The sequence below is a fragment of the Mobula birostris genome, chromosome 8, assembly GCF_030028105.1.
Source record: "Mobula birostris isolate sMobBir1 chromosome 8, sMobBir1.hap1, whole genome shotgun sequence".
Lineage (NCBI taxonomy): Eukaryota > Metazoa > Chordata > Chondrichthyes > Myliobatiformes > Myliobatidae > Mobula > Mobula birostris.
In genome coordinates, this window is record NC_092377.1 from 56,847,643 (window position 1) to 56,867,953 (window position 20,311).

The following is a 20,311-nucleotide window of genomic DNA, read 5'->3' on the forward strand; positions in this document are numbered from 1 at the left end:
TGAAATCTGTTAGCGGCAACAGTACAATTTAATTCATGATAATATGGAAAGAAAAAAATGAGTTAGGTACCATACTTTATATATACATAAAATAGCTAAATTTTAAAAAGTGCAAAACAGAAATAATATAAAAACAAAGAAGTGAGGTAGTGTTCATGGGTTCAATGTCATTTTAGTCATTTTAGAAATCGGATGGCAGAGGGAAAGAAGCTGTTCCTGAATTGCTAAGTGCATGCCTTCAGGCTTCTGCACCTCCTACCGGATGGAAACAATAAGAAGGGGGCATGTCCTGGGTGATGGGCGTCCTTTATAATAGACGCCACCTTTCTGAGGCACTGCTCCTTGAAGATACTACAGAGGCTAGTACCCAAGGTGGAGCTGACTAATTTTACAAAGTACTGTAGCTTCTTTTGATTCTGTGCATACGAAACGGTGATGCAGCCGGTCAGAATGCTCTCCACTGTACATCTATAGAGGTTTCCAAATATCTTAGATGACAAACCAAATCTCCTCAAACTTCGAAGGAAGTATAGCCGCTGTCTTGCCTTCTTTATAGGTGCATCAGTATGTTGGGACCAGATTAGATCCTCAGAGATCTTGAGACCCAGAAACTTAAAATTGTTCACTCTCTCCACTTCTGATCCCTCTGAGGATTGGTTTGTGTTCCCTTGTCTTAGCTTTCCTGAAGTCCAAAATCAGCTCTTTCATCTTACTCACGTTGAGTACAAGATTGTTGCTGCGACACCACTCAACTAGTTGGTATATCTCGCTCCTATATGTCCTGTCACCTCCCTCTAAGATTCTGCCAACAGTGGTTGAATCATCAGCAAATTTATAGATGTCATTTGAGCTATGCCTAGCTACACAGTCGTGGGTATATAGAGAGTAGAGCAGTGGGCTAAGCACACATCCCCGAGGTGCGCTAGTGTTGATCGTCAGTGAGGAGCAGTTCTTATTACCAATATGCAAAAATTATGGTCATCTGGTTAGGAGTCGAGGATCCAAATGCAGAGGGAGGTACAGAGGCCCAGGTCCTGTAGCTTGTCGATTAGGACTGTGGAATGATGGTGTTAAATGCTGAGCTATAGTTAACAACCAGCATCCTGACATAGGTGTTTGTATTGGCCAAGTGATTTAAGGCCGTGTGAAGAGCCATTGAGATTGCATCTGCCATAGACTGATTGTGGTGATTGGCAAATTGCAGTGGGTCCAGGTCATTGCTGAGGCAGGAGTTTGCTGTAGCCATGACTAACCTCTCGAAGTATTTCATCACTGTAGATGTAAGTGCGACCGGGTGATAGTCATTAAGGCAGCTTACGCTACTCTTTTTAGGCACTGGTATAATTGTTGCCCGTTTGAAGCAGATGGGAACTTCTGGCCATAGCAGTGAGAGATTGAAAATGCCTTTAAATACTCCTGCCAGTTGCTTGGCACAAGTTTTCAGAGCCTTATCATATGTACTCCATCGGGGCCTGCAGCCTTGTGAGCATTCACCCTCCTGAAAGACAACCTGACATCGGTCACCAAGACAAGGTCACCAGGTGCAGCAGGAATCTTTACAGCTGTAGTTATATTCTCCCTTTCAAAGCGAGCAAAGAAGGCATTAAGCTTGTTTGGCAGTGATGTATTGCTTCCATTCATGCATTGGGTTTCACTTTGTAGGAAGTAATGTCTTGCACAGCCTGCCAGAGTTGACATGCATCTGATGTCACTTTGCTTGGAATTGTTTTTTTACTCTTTTATAATAGCCCTCTCCAAGTCATAGCTGGTTTTCTTGTACAGACCTGGGTCACCAGAGTTAAATGCCACAGATCTAGCACTCAGCAGATGACAAACCTGGTTCATCCACGGCTTTTGGTTTGGGACTGTTCAGCAAGTTTTCGTAGGCACACACTCATCCACACAGGTTTTAATGAAGTCGGTGACAAATGTGGTATACTCATCCGGATTTGAAGATGAAGCCCTGAATACAGTCCAGTCCACCAATTCAAAACAGTCCTGTAAGTGCTCCTCTGCTTCCTTTGTCCATACCTTCTTGGTCCTCACTGCCGGTGCTGCAATCTTCAGTCTCTGCCTATACACAGAGAAAGTACAGCCAGATGATCATCCACTCTATCATACTCGATAGGTTTCAATGAGATTCTCTCTCCTCACCACCACCCCCCCCCCCCACCCCCGGCATTCTGAACACCAGTGAGTACAGGACTAGAGCCATCAAACACTCAGAATCAGAATCAGGTTTATTACATACTTTATACTTTATTGTCGCCAAACAATTGATACTAGAACATACAATCATCAGAGCGATATCTGATTCTGCGCTTCGCACTCCCTGGAGAACAAATCGATAGTAAATATAAAAAAGTTATAAATCATAAATAGAAAATAGAAGAGGGAAAGTAAGGTAGTGCAAAAAAACCGAGAGGCAGGTCCGGATATTTGGGGGGTACGGCCCAGATCCGGGTCAGGATCCGTTCAGCAGTCTTATCACAATTGGAAGGGAGCTGTTCCCAAATCTGGCCATACGAGTCTACAAGTTCCTGAGCCTTCTCCCGGAGGGAAGAGGGACAAAAAGTGACATTATCACTGGCATGTGACATGACATTTGTTAACTTAGCAGCAACATTTCAATGCAATACATAATCTAGCGCAGAGAGAAAAAGAAATAATAAAAATAATAATAAACAAGTAAATCAATTATGTATATTGAATGGATTAAAAACGTGTAAGAACTGAAATACTGTATATTTAAAAAAAAAAGTGAGGTAGTGTCTAAAGATTCAATATCCATTTAGGAATCAGATGGCAGAGGGGAAGAAGCTGCTCCTGGATCTCTGAGTGTGTGCCTTCAGGCTTCTGTATCTCCTACCTGATGGTAACTGTGAGAAAAGGGCATAACCTGGGTGCTGGAGGTCCTTAATAATGGAAGCTGCCTTTCTGAGACACCGCTTCCTGAAGATGTCCTGAGTACTTTGTAGGCTAGTACCCAAGATGGAGCTGACTAGATTTATAACCTTCTGCAGCTTCTTTTGGTCCTGTGCAGTAGCCCCTCTATACCAGACAGTGATGCAGCCTGTCAGAATGCTCTCCGCGGTATTAGAAGTCTTTGAGTGTATTTGTTGACGTGCCAAATCTCTTCAAACTCCTAATGAAGTATAGTCACTAAGGGACAGAAAACACTGGTAGGAGTTGTGTACAGGCCACCTAACAGTAGTAGTGAGGTTGGGGATGGCATTAAACCGGAAATTAGAAATGCGTGAAATAAAGGAACAGCAGTTATAATGGGTGACTTCAATCTACATATAGATTGGGTGAACCAAATTGCTGGGGAAGAGGATTTCTTGGAATGTACGCGGGATGGTTCTTTGAACCAACATGTCGAGGAACCAACTAGACAGCAGGCCATTCTAGACTGGCTGTTGAGCAATGAGGAAGGGTTAATTAGCAATCTTGTCGTGAGAGGGCCCTTGGGTAAGAGTGACCATAATATGGTGGAATTCTTCATTAAGATGGAGAGTGACATAGTTAATTCAGAAACAAAGGTTCTGAACTTAAAGAAGGGTAACTTTGAAGGTACGAGATGTGAATTAGCTAAGGTAGACTGACCAATGATACTTAAAGGGTTGACAGTGGATATGCAATGGCAAGCATTTAAAGATCGCATGGATGAACTACAACGATTGTTCATCCCAGTTTGGCAAAAGAATAAATCAGGGAAGGTAGTACACCCTTGGCTGACAAGGGAAATTAGGGATAGTATCAATTCCGAAGAAGAAGCATACAAATTGGCCAGAAAAAGCAGCTCACCTGAGTACTGGGAGAAATTCAGAGTCCAGCAGAGGAGGACAAAGGGCTTAATTAGGAAAGGGAAAAAAGATTATGAGAGAAAACTGACAGGGAACATAAAAACTGACTGTAAAAGCTTTTATAGATATGTGAAAAGAAAAAGATTGGTTAAGACAAATGTGGGTCCCCTACAGATGGACACAGGTGAATTGATTATGGGGAACGAGGACATGGCAGACCAATTGAATAACTACTTTGGTTCTGTCTTCACGAAGGAGGACATAAATAATGTTCTGGAAATAGTAGGGGACAGAGGGTCTAGTGAGATGGAGGAACTGAGGGAAATACATGTTAGTAGGGAAGTGGTGTAAGGTAAAATGAAGGGATTAAACACAGATAAATCCCCAGGGCCAGATGGTCTGCATCCCAGAGTGCTTAAGGAGGTAGCCCAAGAAATAGTGGATGCAGTAGTGATAATTTTTCAAAACTCTTTAGATTCTGGACTAGTTCCTGAGGATTGGAGGGTGGCGAATGTAACCCCACTTTTTTAAAAAAGGAGGGAGAGAGAAACCGGGGAATTATAGACCGGGTAGCCTAACATTGGTGGTGGGGAAAATGCTAGAGACAGTTATTAAAGATGTGATAACAGCACATTTGGAAAGCGGTGAAATCATCGGACAAAGTCAGCGTGGATTTGTGAAAGGAAAATCATGTCTGACGGATCTCATAGAATTTTTTGAGGATGTAACTAGTAGAGTGGATAGGGGAAAACCAGTGGATGTGGTATATTTAGATTTTCAAAAGGCTTTTGACAAGGTCCCACACAGGAGATTAGTGTGCAAACTTAAAGCACATGGTATTGGGGGTATGGTATTGATGTGGATAGAGAATTGATTGGCAGACAGGAAGCAAAGAGTGGGAATAAACGGGACCTTTTCAGAATGGCAGGCGGTGACTAGTGGGGTACCGCAAGACTCAGTGCTGGGACCCCAGTTGTTTACAATATATATTAATGACTTAGACGAGGGAATTAAATGCAGCATCTCCAAGTTTGTGGATGACACGAAGCTGGGTGGCAGTATTAGCTGTGAGGAGGATGCAGGGTGACTTGGATAGGTTAGGTGAGTGGGCAAATTCATGGCAGATGCAATTTAATGTGGATAAATGTGAGGTTATCCACTTTGGTGGCAAAAACAGGAAAACAGATTATTATTTGAATGGTGACCGATTAGGAAAAGGGGAGGTGCAACGAGACCTGGGTGTCATTATACACCAGTCATTGAAAGTGGGCATGCAGGTACTGCAGGCGGTGAAAAAGGTGAATGGTATGCTGGCATTCATAGCAAGAGGATTTGAGTACAGGAGCAGGGAGGTACTACTGCAGTTGTACAAGGCCTTGGTGAGACCACACCTGGAGTATTGTGTGCAGTTTTGGTCCCCTAATCTGAGGAAAGACATTCTTGCCATAAAGAGAGTACAAAGAAGGTTCACCAGATTGATTCCTGGGATGACAGGACTTTCATATGATGAAAGACTGGATTGACTGGCTTATACTGGTTGGAATTTAGAAGATTGAGGGGGGATCTTATTGAAACATATAAAATCCTAAAGGGATTGGACAGGCTAGATGCAGGAAGATTGTTCCCGATGTTGGGGAAGTCTAGAACGAGGGGTCACAGCTTGAGGATAAAGGGGAAGCCTTTTAGGACTGAGATTAGGAAAAACTTCTTCACACAGAGAGTGGTGAATCTGTGGAATTCTCTGCCACAGGAAACAGTTGAGGCCAGTTGATTGGCTATATTTAAGAGGGAGTTAGATATGGCCCTTGTGGCTAGAGGGATCAAGGGGTATGGAGAGAAGGCTGGTACAGGGTTCTGAGTTGGATGATCAGCCATGATCGTACTGAATGGCGGTGCAGGCTTGAAGGGCCGAATGGCCTATTCCTGCACCTATTTTCTATGTTTCTATGTCTTGCCTTCTTTATAACTACATTGATGTGTTGGGATGAGGTTAAATCCTCAGAGATCCTGACACCCAGGAATCTGAAACTGCTCACTCTCTCCACATCTGATACCTCTATGAGAAATCCTTCGTTTTGTCCTTCCTGAAGCCCACAATCAGCTCTTCCTTCTTACTGACGTTGAGTGCAAGGTTGTTGCTGCGACAGCAGTCTACTAGTTGGTATATCTCGCTCCTGTACACCCTCTCATCTCCACCAGAGATTCCATCAACAATGGTTGTATCGTCAGCAAATTTATAGATGGTATTTGAGCTATGTCTAGCCCAGACATCCCACCCTGCAAAAACGCATTTCAGGGAGGTAGCTCCATGAATTTGCGGTAGACTTCCGGGAGAGGTGGGATGTCTGCAGTAGAGTAGCTCCTTAGCAGCTAGCCAGCTAGTTTAAATAACATTAGCTATGCTAATGAACGAATGACACCTGTTAAACTCACCTCAACATGTCTTTTACAGTCTTAACCCACCACGGGCAATAGAAAAGTCACTGTTGCAAACGGTGCAGTGAGCAACACTCATTATTTTTGACCCATATTAGGCAGGGGTACACTTTAGTGTAGTCTGGGGTGACGTATGTTTCATATTTTTTTGGAACACTCTGCCATGGCGCGCGCGCTCTCTCTCTCGCTCGCGCATGCTTTCTCTCTTGTTTTCTGTCTTGTTCTCTCACGCTCGCTATCTCGCTTGTTTGCTTTCTCGCGCTCTCTCACTCTGCCTCTCTCGCACTCTTGCTTTCTCTCTCGCGCGTGCGTGCTCTCGCTCTCGCGCGCGCGCACTCTCTCGTCGCTCGCGCTCTCTCACTCTGCCTCTCTCGCACTCTTGCTTTCTCTCTCGCGCGTGCGTGCTCTCTCGCTCTCGCGCGCGCGCGCTCTCTCGTCGCTCTCGCACTCTCTTTTGCTTTCTCTCGCTCGCTCTCAAAAAAATTGATTTCCGTGATATTGTATATAATTTGCGGGCATCAGGGAGCCACTATTCATACGCGAGAGACTTCGGGAGAGATGGGATGTCTGAGGCTCTCTCTCATGCGCTCGCTTGCTTTCTCTTTCGCTCTCTCTCTCTTGCGCTCTCGCTTACTTTCTCTCTCGCTTGCGTGCTCTAACTCTCGTGGTCGCTCTCGCGCTCTCTCGCTTTCGCTTGCTCTCAAAAAAATTGATTTCTGTGATATTGTATATAATTTGTGGGCATCAGGGAGCCACTATTAATATGCAGGAGACTCCCGGAATTTCCGGGAGAGGTGGGATGTCCGTGAACAGAGTGTGTGGAATCCTTCATGATGTTACTGGCCCTTTACCAGCATCTTTCTGTATATATGTCCTTGATGCCGAGGAGGCATGTAAGGTGCTGAAGGAGTGCTATGCTGTCATTAGGAGCTGTCTTTCACAGAAGGCATTGAACACAGGCCTTGTTTGTTTGCTCAGTTAGATTTTTAAAACATCTTTTTTATGTATCTATTAACTATTATAGGCTGTTTGTAACGAAATATTTCCTTGGTGCAAAGCTGGCAATTTAATTCATCTCCAGTTTATTTATGTTGGGTACCAGGAAAAATAATTTATAATCAAGTTTACACCTTTAAAAATTCATAATGGCAAGTAGAATATTAATGATGGAGGATGGAATCCTTTCCAAATCAGTCTTTAGAAAGGCTTTTCTGCTCTGGAAATATGTCACATTGTGAGCCAACCTGACAAGAACATGTTCTGTTGCACAAGCATTTTCCATTTCCCCACATTGGTCACCCTGTAATTTCCTTAGTGACTTTTAGATAGTGAATGATCCATTCTTAAAATATTCCATCTTACTGGCAGCCATTTTCATTAGACCTCAGCAGTTTTAATGTGGATTTGCAACCTGCTGAGCCTCCTGTAGTTTAAGAACCAGACGGATTAGTTAGTATGGGTTTCGTGAAATGTGGAAAAATATCTTAAGTAGTATATCCAATTAATCCCTATTTAGGGATATTTTTGTGTCAGGCCTGTACCCATAAGAAATTGAATGGAAGCTGGCCAGAACTAATTTTGTGTGGAACAGCTATAATACTGGGATAGGAGATTAAAATCCAATTGCTCTAATCTGAATTTCAGTTCAGTTCTCAAATGTAAAAGGACACCGCTAATCCATTTCTTGGAGGTGGGTGGGGGGGGTGTATTTATACTGTGTAAGTCAATAACATATTCAGTCTTCCAAACATAATTGTTTTATTCTTAAGAATCATGCCATCCTATGTGAGTAAATTTGTGGAAGTAGAATGAATCTGTTTAAAAGCAAAGGTTAAGTTTGTCGAGAACATACAAAGGTTTATTTCTTGGGAAGTAAATGGATCTTAGTTTTGAAAATGTTTTCTTAATATTATCATTACTTGATGTTCTGCCAGCCATATTTGCACTGTTTCACTTTGCAGAGCCTCAAAAATTAGTGTCTAAAACATTACTTTGATCTTAAAAGGCTATTTTAGGGGTTAAGAATGTATCGATTTTCATTGATTGTTATTGCAGTGCAGAGGAAGACGTGCAATCCTTTTAGATGATTCCCCAAGTTCCACGGGCTGACATTTGCAATAATGTTATATTTTATACAGCATGCAATTGAAAAGGCATTCTTTCTTCCTTCCCATGTGTTGGAAATCTGATACGTTTCACTTAGGTGAGGCACTTAAACAAGAGATTAGAATTCCACCAGTTTTGTTTAAGGAGGGGCCATTGTAGGAAGTTCCTTATTGTTTGTGTTTGTAGCAAAATGCACGTTTGTTTCTGTTAAAATCAGGAAATCTGTAGGTTTCGTTTGCCATACTGTGTGCACAGGAGGACAATTTTCAACAATGACTTGTACTTTTTAACTGATATATACCTTGTGTAAACCCCTCTATTTTTGTATAGCAAGTGGTACATTCCCGCTCCACGCTACCCTTATGTTAATGGTGACATCATTCAAACGGTGACTGCCTATTGATTAAATTAAACTGCCGGCTGGAGTAATGTGAAGGTGTGCTTGTGGCTTCAAGAAAAGAAGGAAGGATAGGAAAGAGCTTCTGTGAAGTGGGTGTGCCCTTCAGTCATTCACTTCCTTTGAAATTCAGAGCCGCTGTTTAAACTAATGTGGAGCCCAGTGGAGTGAAGACAGACAATCAAAGGAACAACATGCTGCTTATCTATGGCTGGTGTCGATTTATACCAGTCAACCTGTGCGGCTACGGCTCGCCGTATATTTAAAAAGCTGCTTGCTGGTTTGTTACAGAAACGGTGGTCAGTCAGCCTTTCCATAAAGCGTTGTGGTTGGCTGAGTGTATAGAATTACTTTCGTTCTTTTTAAACTGCATTTCACCTGAATCTATTACTATCAAATGGAAATACAGAGGGTATCCAGCATGTCAGGACCATTATCTGTGGGCTTCTCTGTTCAGATGCCTTACAATTATAATCAGCTGGAAGGAAGATTCAAGCAACTCCAAGGTAAGAGTATTGCTAAGTATCTTGTAAACTCTCACTAGCAGGTGTAATAAGGGTGCCAATAATATTTTAACCAGTTATATTTCATCTAAAAAGTAATACATTTTTCTAAAACAACTGCTGCCAGGTGCAAAAATTAAGGTATGCAATAGGTTCCATTTAGAAACCAAAAATAAAAATGAGTAGCTTCTGGTGTTAGACTGATCAGCTAACGTTATTAAACCTCCCTTGATATAAGTGTGGTAACAGGACAATTTGGTAGCTGTTCTGCTGAGAACAATAGAAGAGAAGAGGGAGTGGTCCCTTTTTTATTTGATCTCTTGAGTAATTCCTAAATTTTGCTTTCCCATTTAATCTTGCAGGAATTTGGCTCTCTGCTTCAGACTGTGAAAGGGCTCCCTTGTTCTTTAGCAACCCTTTGAAATATTTAGCACTGCTACATAAATTATAAACAGGAGAGGAGTGATGACTGAAGCAGTGATAATTGTGTTCCTCACGATTATTCCTTTGAGCTGGAAATGGCTGAAAGGAGGTTTTTATTTCTCTGCAACACACTCAAAACGCTGGTGGAATGCAGCAGGCCAGACAGCATGTATAAGAAGAAGCACAGTCGACGTTTCGGGCCGAGACACTTCGTTTGGACTTCGTTAGTCCTGATGAAAGGTCTCGGCCCGAAAAGTCAAATGTGCTTCTTCCTATGGATGCTGTCTGGCCTGATGCGTTCCACCAGCATTTTGTGTGTGTTGCTTGAATTTCCAGCATCTGCAGATTTCCTTGTGTTTGTGTTTTCATTTCTGTCTTTTTTTTAAATTTTCTGCACTTTTTTATTATGGAAAGTTATTAAACAACATTTTAATGGTTGACTGTTCAGTTGCTTGTGCTAACTGGTAAGCTAATGTTTTATTAGTTCAAAGAAAAACTAAAATTTGCGGGCACCGTCTGTTGGCGCCAGAAGCGTGGCGATACTTGCGGGCTATCCAGCACAATCTTAGCTGATTTGATTTGATGAAAACGACGTATCACTGTATGTATCTAGGTATATGTGCCCAATAAAGCTAATCTTTTAATGTGGACATCATCTTCCCAATTCAAAATGTAAACATGTTGTCAGACCTTTGTGTCTTGGCCGTGAAAGATTATCAAGTAAACCTTGCAGAGGAGGGCAGTCCCTGGTGTTATCTATAATCTCTAGAAAGTGGGTGGATCTCGTTGAGAATTTCTGTCCCCTTTGGTTATAGATGAAAAATCATTTAGAGTTCCTATGACTTGTTAATGTCAGTGGCCAAGAATTACCGTACATTGAGAGCAGTGGCTACAGAGAAGATACTTGAAACTAAGTACTACTAAAGTCTAGAAGGAGATACAGCAAGATGTTTCTAAAGGTGGCACTGAACTTGTACAAATTAGTAGCATTTATTCTTTCTGTTATTAAATTTATGCTGCCCATAATGGTTTTTTGCAATATTGAACTGTTGCAAAGCTTTCCAAAGAGGACATTTTGTTTAAATGCTGCTCTGTACCAAGACCTATCTGATTTATTTCATGGAGTTGTTTTCAAAACTCCTTAAATAATGACATACATTATCTATAATCTACTCATGCATGCAAACATTGCAGTTAGTGGAACAATGGGACATGTAACTAATGATAAAAATATTTTAAATGATCAAAGTAATGCATAAGTAGGGTTAAAGATTGCATAAAGCTTCAAAATATATGCAGAGGAGGAGGGAAAGCTTTAGTAATTGGATTATATCCTTGACACTCTTGATCCAGTTGTTGAAGAGGTAATTAGAATGATAGATTCGGGAGTATGCAATTGACATGAATGAATTACATTTCCAAGTGTATGCTGAGATTCAGTGAAAAGCTTTTGTTTGCACAAGTCCAGATAGATATATTCCATGTGTAGGTGCATCAAAGTAGCACAAGAGGAAAAGAAAAACAAAATGCAGCATATTCTGGTGCACAAGATTTGAATTCTATGAAGTAAATGATAGTGAATTGTGTAGCAATGTCAAGACATTAAAAAAAGGAACTGAGTTGCAGATAATGTATCTAGATGAATAGATTGTTTGGGAAGATGAGCCCAAGATCTAAATGAGGACAAGCAACTGTAAATTAGTGGAAAATTGAAGGATAACAAAGATTCAAGCCAGTTAAGTAGCTGTGGTCAAATGGGGGAAAGCATCTTGGGATGTTCAATTTAAAACTAAGAAGATTGAGAAACGTTTTATAAAATCCTTACTTCTGTTTGTAATACATTACTTTTGCTCCCTTCATTTTGGAAGATATGCTGACTTTTTATAGGGCCCGGAGAAGAATAATGAGCATGATCCTCCACAGTCATAGATTGAATAAGGATCTTAGCCATTCTTGAGTTCAGATTAATGAATGATGTATTGACTAAGAGAGAACTGATTTAGTCTTTAAAACAATTTGGGAGGGGGTATAAAGGATATTAATGCAGCCATATTTTAGTTAGGAAGAATCTATCTGTAAATTCAGAAGCTATGTAATGCTAACAGATAGACATAAAAATTGCTGGTGAACGCAGCAGGCCAGGCAGCATCTCTAGGAAGAGGTGCAGTCGACGTTTCAGGCCGAGACCCTTCGTCAGGACTAACTGAAGGAAGAGTGAGTAAGGGATTTGAAAGTTGGAGGGGGAGATCCAAAATGATAGGAGAAGACGAGGGGGAGGGATGGAGCCAAGAGCTGGACAGGTGATAGGCAGAAGGGATACGAGAGGATCATGGGACAGGAGGTCCGGGAAGAAGGACAAGGAGGGAGGGGACCCAGGGGATGGGCAAGGGGTATATTCAGAGGGACAGAGGGAGAAAAAGGAGATTGAGGGAAAGAATGTGTGTATAATAATAAGTAACAGATGGGGTACGAGGGGGAGGTGGGGCATTAGCGGAAGTTAGAGAAGTCGATGTTCATGCCATCAGGTTGGAGGCTACCCAGACGGAATATAAGGTGTTGTTCCTCCAACCTGAGTGTGACTTCATCTTTACAGTGGAGGAGGCCGTGGATAGACATGTCAGAATGGGAATGGGATGTGGAATTAAACTGTGTGGCCACTGGGAGATCCTGCTTTCTCTGGCGGACAGAGCGTAGGTGTTCAGCAAAGCAGTCTCCCAGTCTGCGTCGGGTCTCGCCAATATACAGAAGGCCACATCGGGAGCACTGGATGCAGTATATCACCCCAGCTGACTCACAGGTGAAGTGTTGCCTCACCTGGAAGGACCCCAAACAGACCCCAAAAATTGTCATGTGGGAGTAAGTGCAGCAAAGTGTTACAAAAACTTGATGGGATTTTTTTCTTCCGTCCTGAAATTATTATTATTTAGGGTAGATTTAAAGATTAAGACTATGTAATAATTGAGATTGGGTTGAACCATTGTCAAGTTAAGTCAGCTTTATCGTCTTATGCACAGTAAGGTATGGTGCAATGAAAAGTGCAGCAGAATGGCAGGCATGTGGATTTAGACAACACACAGAGCATAAGTTATACATAAATCATATAACAGTGAAGAAATAAAGACTGTAAAAGGGAATCTCAATCAGAGTGCCTGAGCTGATCTGTGAGGTGCCATTACTGAGGTAGCATTAGGATTGTGCAGGTTGATTCACAAACCTGATGGTTGTAGCAAAATAAAATGCATTGATTAAGCTGTAGTTTTGAAGAGATTGCTGAGATGAGAGAGGGAATTAGCTATAACAAATATTTTGAGAAATGAGCTTTCTTAACATCAAGGCAACACAAATTCTGAGATCTGATCAGAATTGTTCAATATTCATGAATTTTGATAAAAAAAAGTTGCTTTATTTTCATACTCATTGTCTCCCTGAAAAGCATAAAGAAAAAAATTTGGATAATTTTTTTTCTGCATAGATCTTTCAGGGCATTAAGTTCCCTGGTAGTAAAATTTGTAACAGCTTTTGAAAGGAAATTTAATGAGTTCATTTTCATTTTTAAAAAAATTAGTTGGATGGAGGATACTGCGGGACAATATCCTTGAACTCCTGAATAGAAAGTTGTTGTACATCAAATAACATTTTTTGATGGATTAATTTTGATCTTATGGCCCAACCCAGTGCTCTCTGGGACTGATGTACTTATCATATGCACTTCCCCTTTTTCCTTCAGTCCTTTTCTCTTTTCTATGACCTTAATTTTTGTTTACTTATTCTCACTGGTTGTCATGTTCTTACTTGCACACACATCTCTCTAAAGTAAATTACAAAAAGAAATGATATACTTTACACCTTCATGGCATCCAAAAGTGCTTCACAATCAAACATTCCTTTTGCGTTTAGTCATTAGGAAGATCAAGTAATTTGCACATTTCAAAATCTGTCAGACAATGAGATATTGGTTGAGTGAGACAAAAATACTGAGAGAATTCCTTTTGTCTGTACGAAGGAAATCTTCCATGTGTATTTATGCCTGACCAGGACCCACTGTGATGTGTTTATTTTAGCTACAATGCTGATTATGCAGGACTTCCTCAGTAAGATGTTGGCCTAGAATATGTGCCCAAACTTTGGAGCAGATGTATCTTTTGCTTCTAAATAATCTTCAGGGGCAGCACATTGTAGTTGGAGTAAGTGGAATGCTGTTACAGTGCCAGCCAGCAATCCAGGTTCATTTCTGTCGCTGTCTGTATACAGTGTATACACTCACCACCCTGACTGCATGGGTTTCCTCCGGGTGCTCTGGTTTCCTGCCACATTCCAAAGATGTATGGGTTAGTAGGTTAATTAGTCACATGGGTGTAATTGGGCTCATGGGCTGGAAGAGCCTGATACTGTGCTGTCTCTCCAAATTAAAAAAAATTAATGGTGTTCTCACTGTGTTAAGCTGAGTTGAAAGTCTACTATGAGCCTATACATTGTCAAGTTATAAATGCAATGTGCTTCAACTGCATAGCAGAAAACAGAGCAGACAAAAAAAAACTATTCAGAAGACTTGAACCAAGAAAAAGATGATTTAATTTCCATTTCAAGAAAATACTGCAGATATTTTACCCAGGAAGAGTTAAACATTTCTTCTAATTTTTTAAAATATACATTGAACTCATGTAAGCTATCGGCCTTGTCAAAGTCTGTGCATCCTTGTAGCCTGCTGCATTTGAACTGTTTTGAATAATTAGTTGTCCTTTGGCCACTCAGGTGGTTGTTGGATTTAAGTTTTGTTTGCAGAGACTGGGTATATTTACTATGTATTTTAATTAGTAGAGTTGGTGCCATGTAAGCAATGCTTTTTCTCTCTCCTCCTGCTGCAACTGGCCTGTACCCTTATCTTCTTCTGCCTATCACCTACACAGTCTTCCAGCTTGTTTCCCTCTCTACCTTCCCCAGTTCCAAGCTTCACTGGGCTTTTCTATCAGATTCTATCATCTTCAGCTTTTCATCATTTCCACCTCTCACATCCAGCTACAATAGAAGTCAGAAGTTTACATACACCTTAGCCAAATACATTTAAACTCAGTTTTTCACAATTCCTGACATTTAATCCTAGAAAACATTCCATGTCTTAGGTCAGCTAGGATCACTACTTTATTTTAAGAATGTGAAATGTCAGAATGATAGTAGAAAGAATGATTTATTTCAGCTTTTATTTCTTTCATCACATTCCCAGTGGGTCAGAAGTTTACATACACTTTGTTAGTATTTGGTAGCATTGCCTTTAAATTGTTTAGCTTGGGTCGAACATTTTGGGTAGCCTTCCACAAGCTTCTCACAGTAAGTTGCTGGAATTTTGTTCCATTCCTCCAGACAGAACTGGTGTAACTGAGTCAGGTTTGTAGGCCTCCTTGTTCGCACACGCTCTTTCAATTCTGCCCACAAATTTTGTATCAGATTGAGGTTAGGGCTTTGTGATGGCCACTCCAATACTTTGACTTTGTTGTCCTCAAGCAGTTTTGCCACAACTTTGGAGGTATGCTTGGGGTCATTGTCCATTTGCGACCGAGCTTTAACTTCCTGGCTGATGTCTGGAGATGTTGCTTCAATATACCCACATAATTTTCCTTCCTCATGATGCCATCTATTTTGTGAAGTGCAGCAGCCCCTCCTGCAGCAAAGCACCCCCAGAACATGATGCTGCCACCCCTATGCTTCACGGTTGGGGTGGTGTTCTTCAGCTTGCAAGCCTCACCCTTTTTCCTCCAAACATAACGATGGTCATTATGGCCAAACAGTTCAATTTTTGTTTCATCAGACCAGAGGACATTTCTCCAAAAAGTAAGATCTTTGTCCCCATGTACACTTGCAAACTGTAGTCTGGCCTTTTTATGGCTGTTTTGGAGCAGTAGCTTCTTCCCTGCTGAGCAGCCTTTCAGATTATGTTGATATAGAACTCGTTTTACTGTGGATATAGATACTTGTCTGCCTGTTTCCTCCAGCATCTTTACAAGGTCCTTTGCTGTTCTGGGATTGATTTGCTTTTTTCGCACCAAAGTACGTTCATCTCTAGGAGATAGAATGCATCTCCTTCCTGAGCGGTATGACGGCTGCATGGTCCTATGGTGTTGATACTTGTGTACTGTTGTTTGTACAGATGAACGTGGTCCTTCACGTGTTTGGAAATTGTTCCCAAGGATGAACCAGACTTGTGGAGGTCCACAATTTTTTTTCTGGGGTCTTGGCTGATTAGTGTTTGTAAACTTCTGACCCACTGGAATTGTGATATAGTCAATTAAAAGTGAAATAATCTGTCAGTAAACAATTATTGGAAAAATTACTGGTGTCATGCACAAAGTGGATGTCCTCAACGTCTTGCCAAAACTATAGTTTGCTAAAAGGAAATCTGTGGAGTGGTTAAACAATGAGTTTTAATGACTTCAACCTAAGTGTATGTAAACTTCTGACTTCAACTGTATATCATTTCCTCACTTGGATGTACCCATCACCTGCCAGTTCTTGCTCCACCACTTCCCTCTACCCTTATGGCAGCTATCCTCCTCTCTTTCTTTCCAGTCCAGATTAAGGGTCTTGACCCAAAACGTTTCCTTCCATAGATGCTGCCTGACCACTGAGTTCCTACAGTGGTGGTTTGTGTTGTCGCAAATTATTAACATTAATCATTGAAGTTAATGTGGGCATGAAAAGCACTGGGATTAATATCTGGATCAGGGGTTCCCAACCTTTTTTAATGCCATGGATCGATACAATTAAACATGTGGTCTGTGGGCCCCAGTTTGGGAATTCCTGATTGAGATGGTCAGAATAAACAAACAGAGGTTAAGCTAAATTTGTGTAAAACTTTGTATTTGAGCACAGTGTGTCAAATGCATCTCTTAAAGGGACACCATTGCATGGAGAAAGTACAAAAAAGTTTTACAAAATAATAACAAAACTGAAAAGCTGCTGTGGCTCTTCAAGAAAATCAAGCTTGATGACTGATCAAATTGAGATAAGATTATATAATAGAGAAGCAGAATTAGGCCATTCGGCACATCAACATTGCTCTGCCATTCCAAAATGTCTGACTTAATACCCCCCCCCCCACTCCCATTCTCCTGCCCTCTCTCCATAATCAGGTTTATTATAACAATGTTGTGAAGTTTGATGTTTCGTGGCAGCAGTGCAGTGTAAAGCTTACAATATGAAATATAACAGTGTAAAGCGGGCAAAAATAGTAAGGTGGTGTTTATGGACAGTTCACGAGTCTGTGGGCGGAGGGGAAGAAGCTGTTCTTAAAATGTTGAGCTTATTATTTTCAGGCATCTATACCTCCTCCCTGATGGTAATAATGAGAACAGTGCATGTCCTAAATTGATGTCACCTTTTTGAGGCTCCATCTTCTGAAGGTGTCCTCAGAGGTAGGCAGACTAGTGCCCTGGATGGAGCTGGTTGAGCCTCCGACCCCCTGCAGCTTTTTTTTGATCCTGTGCATTGGTGCCTCCATAGCAGGCGGCAGTGTAACAAATCAGAATGCTCTCCAGGATAGAGTCTTTGTGATGTACAAACGTACCAAATCTCAAACTCCTAATGGAGAATAGCTGCTAGCATGCCTTCTTCATCTTTACTAATCAAGAACCTGTCAACCTTCACTTTAAGTATATTCAATCTTGGGCGCCACAGCTGGTTGTGGCAGTAAATTCCATAGATTCACATTCATGTTAAAGAAGTTCCTCCTGATGCCCTTTTATTCTGAGATTATGCCTACTGGTCGTAGACTCTACCATGAGTGGAAACCTTTTCTCTGTTTTCACTCTTTGCAGGACGTTCAATATTCTGTATGTTTTAATGAGATTTCCCCACCATCCCACCCCCTCATCCTTCCACATTCCTGTGAGTATAGACCTAGAGCCATCAAATACTTCTCGTACATTTACACTCATTCCTGGGTTCATCCTCAGAAATCTCTGGATCCTCTCTAGATATATCCTTAGATATGAGGCTCAAAGCTGCTTGCAGTGCTCCAAAATATGATCTGGCTAATCTTTCTAAAGCCTCAGCATTGCATCTTGTTTTTGGAAAGGAATGCCAACATGGCATTTATATTCCCTACAACTGACTAACCATGCAAATCAACCTCTATGGAATCCTGCACTGGGACTTCCAAGTCCCTTTGTACCTCCAATTTCTGAATTTGTTGCCCATTTAGAAGATAGTCTATGCTTTTATTCCTTTACCAAAGTGCATGACTTTACAATTCCCTACACTATATTCCACCTACCACTTCTTTGCCCATTCTCCCAATTTGTCGAAGTCCTTCTGCAGACTCCCTGCTTCCTCAACCCAACCTGCCCCTTCACCCTATTTTTTTTAATCATCTGAAAATATGGCCACAAAGCCATCAATTCTGTCTTCCAGATTATTAACATAACATGAAATTTGAATGATAGTGGACCAACACTGACAGTGAGGTACCCTTGTTGTTACCAGCAGCCAACCAGTATAGATCCCCTCTCCCCTTCAACCAACTCTTTCCATTCTGTCAGTCAGCTGATCTTCTATCCATGCTAATACCTTTCCTGTAATACCAAGGGATCTTACCTTGTTAAGCATATGTGGCATCTTGTCGAAGGCCTTCTGAAAATCCAGATAAACATCTACTGATACTCCTTTATCTGTCTTGCTTGTTATTGCCTCAAAGAATTCCAAATGATTTGGCAAGTAAAATTTCCCCTTGAGGAAACCATGCTTGACAACTTAGGCCTATACCTCATATATCTCTAAGTAACCTGAACCCTTATGCTTAATAATCCATTCTGAAATCTCACCAACCACTATAGTCAAGCTAAATGGCCTATAATTACTGTCATTTGCCTCCCTCCCTTCTTGAAGAATGGTGAGGCATTTGCAGTTTTCCGGCCCACCAGAACCTTTCCTGCCTCTCGTGATTTTTGAAAGACAGCTAATCATGCCTTCAAAATCTCTTCAGCAACTCTTTCAGAACCTTGGTGTGTCATCCATCTGGACCAAGTGACTAATCCTCCTTCAGATCTTTCAGTTTCCCAACACTTTCTCCTTAGTAATATCTCTTACATTCAGTTCTGACTCTGGCAAATTTCTGTAATGTTGCTGGTGTCTTCCACAGTGAAAACTGATGTAAGATAATTATTCAGCTCATCTGCCACTTCTATCTTCTCTCCTCCACCCCAGTTACTACTTCACTCACATTTTCTGGTGGTCCAATGTCCACTCCTTGAGGTATCTGAGAAAACTTTTAGTATCCTCTATAGCTACCTTACCATCATATTTCTTTTCTCCCCTTGTATTGCTTGTTTAGTTGCCTTCTGTTGGTTTTTAAGAAGCTTCTTAATCCTCCAGCTTTCCAAGAGATTTTGGTAAGTTATATGTCTTCCCTTTTGCTTTTATGCTGTCTTTGAAAGCCATGGTTGCCTTATCCTCCCTTTAGAAAGCTGTTTCTTTGGGTGAACTGATCCTACACCTTCTGCTCCCAGGAACTCCAACCATTTCTGCTGCGATGTTATCCCTGCTAGTGTCTCTTCCAATCCACGTTGGGCAGTTTTTCCTCAGTCCTCTGCAGTTAACTTTACTCAACTGTAATAATGCAGTGGATTTTAGCTTCTCTGTCTTGTACTGCAGGATGAAGTTGTTATCATATTATTATCACTGTTTCCTAAGGGTTCCTTTATCTTCAGCTCCAAACCTGGTTCACTGCACAATGCCAAATTCAGTATTGCTTATTCCCGAGCGGGTTTGACCACAAGCTACTCAAAAAATCCATCTCAAATTTCAAGATTCATCTCTTGAGGTCCAGTACCAACCTGTTTTTCCCAATCTACCTGCACATTAAAATCCCCTATGACCAGTGTAACATTGAGCTTCTTTTTCTTACGTGCCTTTTCTATCTCCTGTTGTAATTTGTAGCTCAAATCCTGGATACTGTTCGTAGGCGTATATAAATAACTTCCATAAGGGTCTCTTTGCGCTTGCAGTTTCATACCTCTACCCACAGGGTATCTACATTTTTCTGATTCAATATCACTTCTCGCTAAGGATTTGTTTTCATTTTTTTCTGTTTAATGGCATTTCTCCTATAGCACGGTGTCCAAAACTGAAAACCGTGTTCCAAATGTGGCGTCACCAGTGTCATATACATCTGCTCCCAACTTCTATACTCAAGGGCAGCTTACCAAAAGCCACCACCTTCACCCTGTTTAAGTGCAATGCCACTTTCGAAGAATTGTCTACTTGTGCTTCTAAGTCCCTCTGTTCTACTTAAATAGTTAAGTCTGAGTTATAATAGTTTACTGTTGATTTACTATGATGTAGGAGAGTCTAAAACTAGAGGGCACAAGTTTAAGGTGAGAGGAGAAAGATTTAAAGGGATCCTGAGAGACAAGTTTTTCACATAGAAGAATGAGCTGCCAGAGGAGGTGGTAGAGCTAGGTGCAGTTACAATATTTTAAAGACATTTGGCCAAGTTCATGAATAGAAGAGGTTAAAAGGAATATGGGCCAAATGGCAGTAGCTCAGAATGACACCTTGGATGACATTCAGAATCAGATTTATTATCACTGGCATGTGTCGTGAAATTTGTTAACTTAGCAGCAGTAGCTCAATATAACAATATAGTACAT

At 41.2% G+C, this 20,311-nt stretch overlaps 1 protein-coding gene across 2 annotated transcripts in view; it reads left to right on the top strand.

Annotated features, from left to right (window-relative positions):
- Nucleotides 1-20,311, top strand: part of sptbn1 (spectrin, beta, non-erythrocytic 1) — a 299,332-nt gene that overhangs the window by 129,377 nt on the left and 149,644 nt on the right. The window contains exon 1 of one of the 2 annotated variants that reach the window (XM_072265206.1): nt 8,766-9,251. The exons of the other annotated variant lie outside the window; for it this stretch is intronic. Coding sequence (XP_072121307.1) covers nt 9,143-9,251 — 109 coding nt within the window. The 5' untranslated portion in view covers nt 8,766-9,142. Of the gene's footprint in view, nt 1-8,765; nt 9,252-20,311 lie in introns of those variants that run through there. 2 annotated transcript variants of the gene reach the window in all.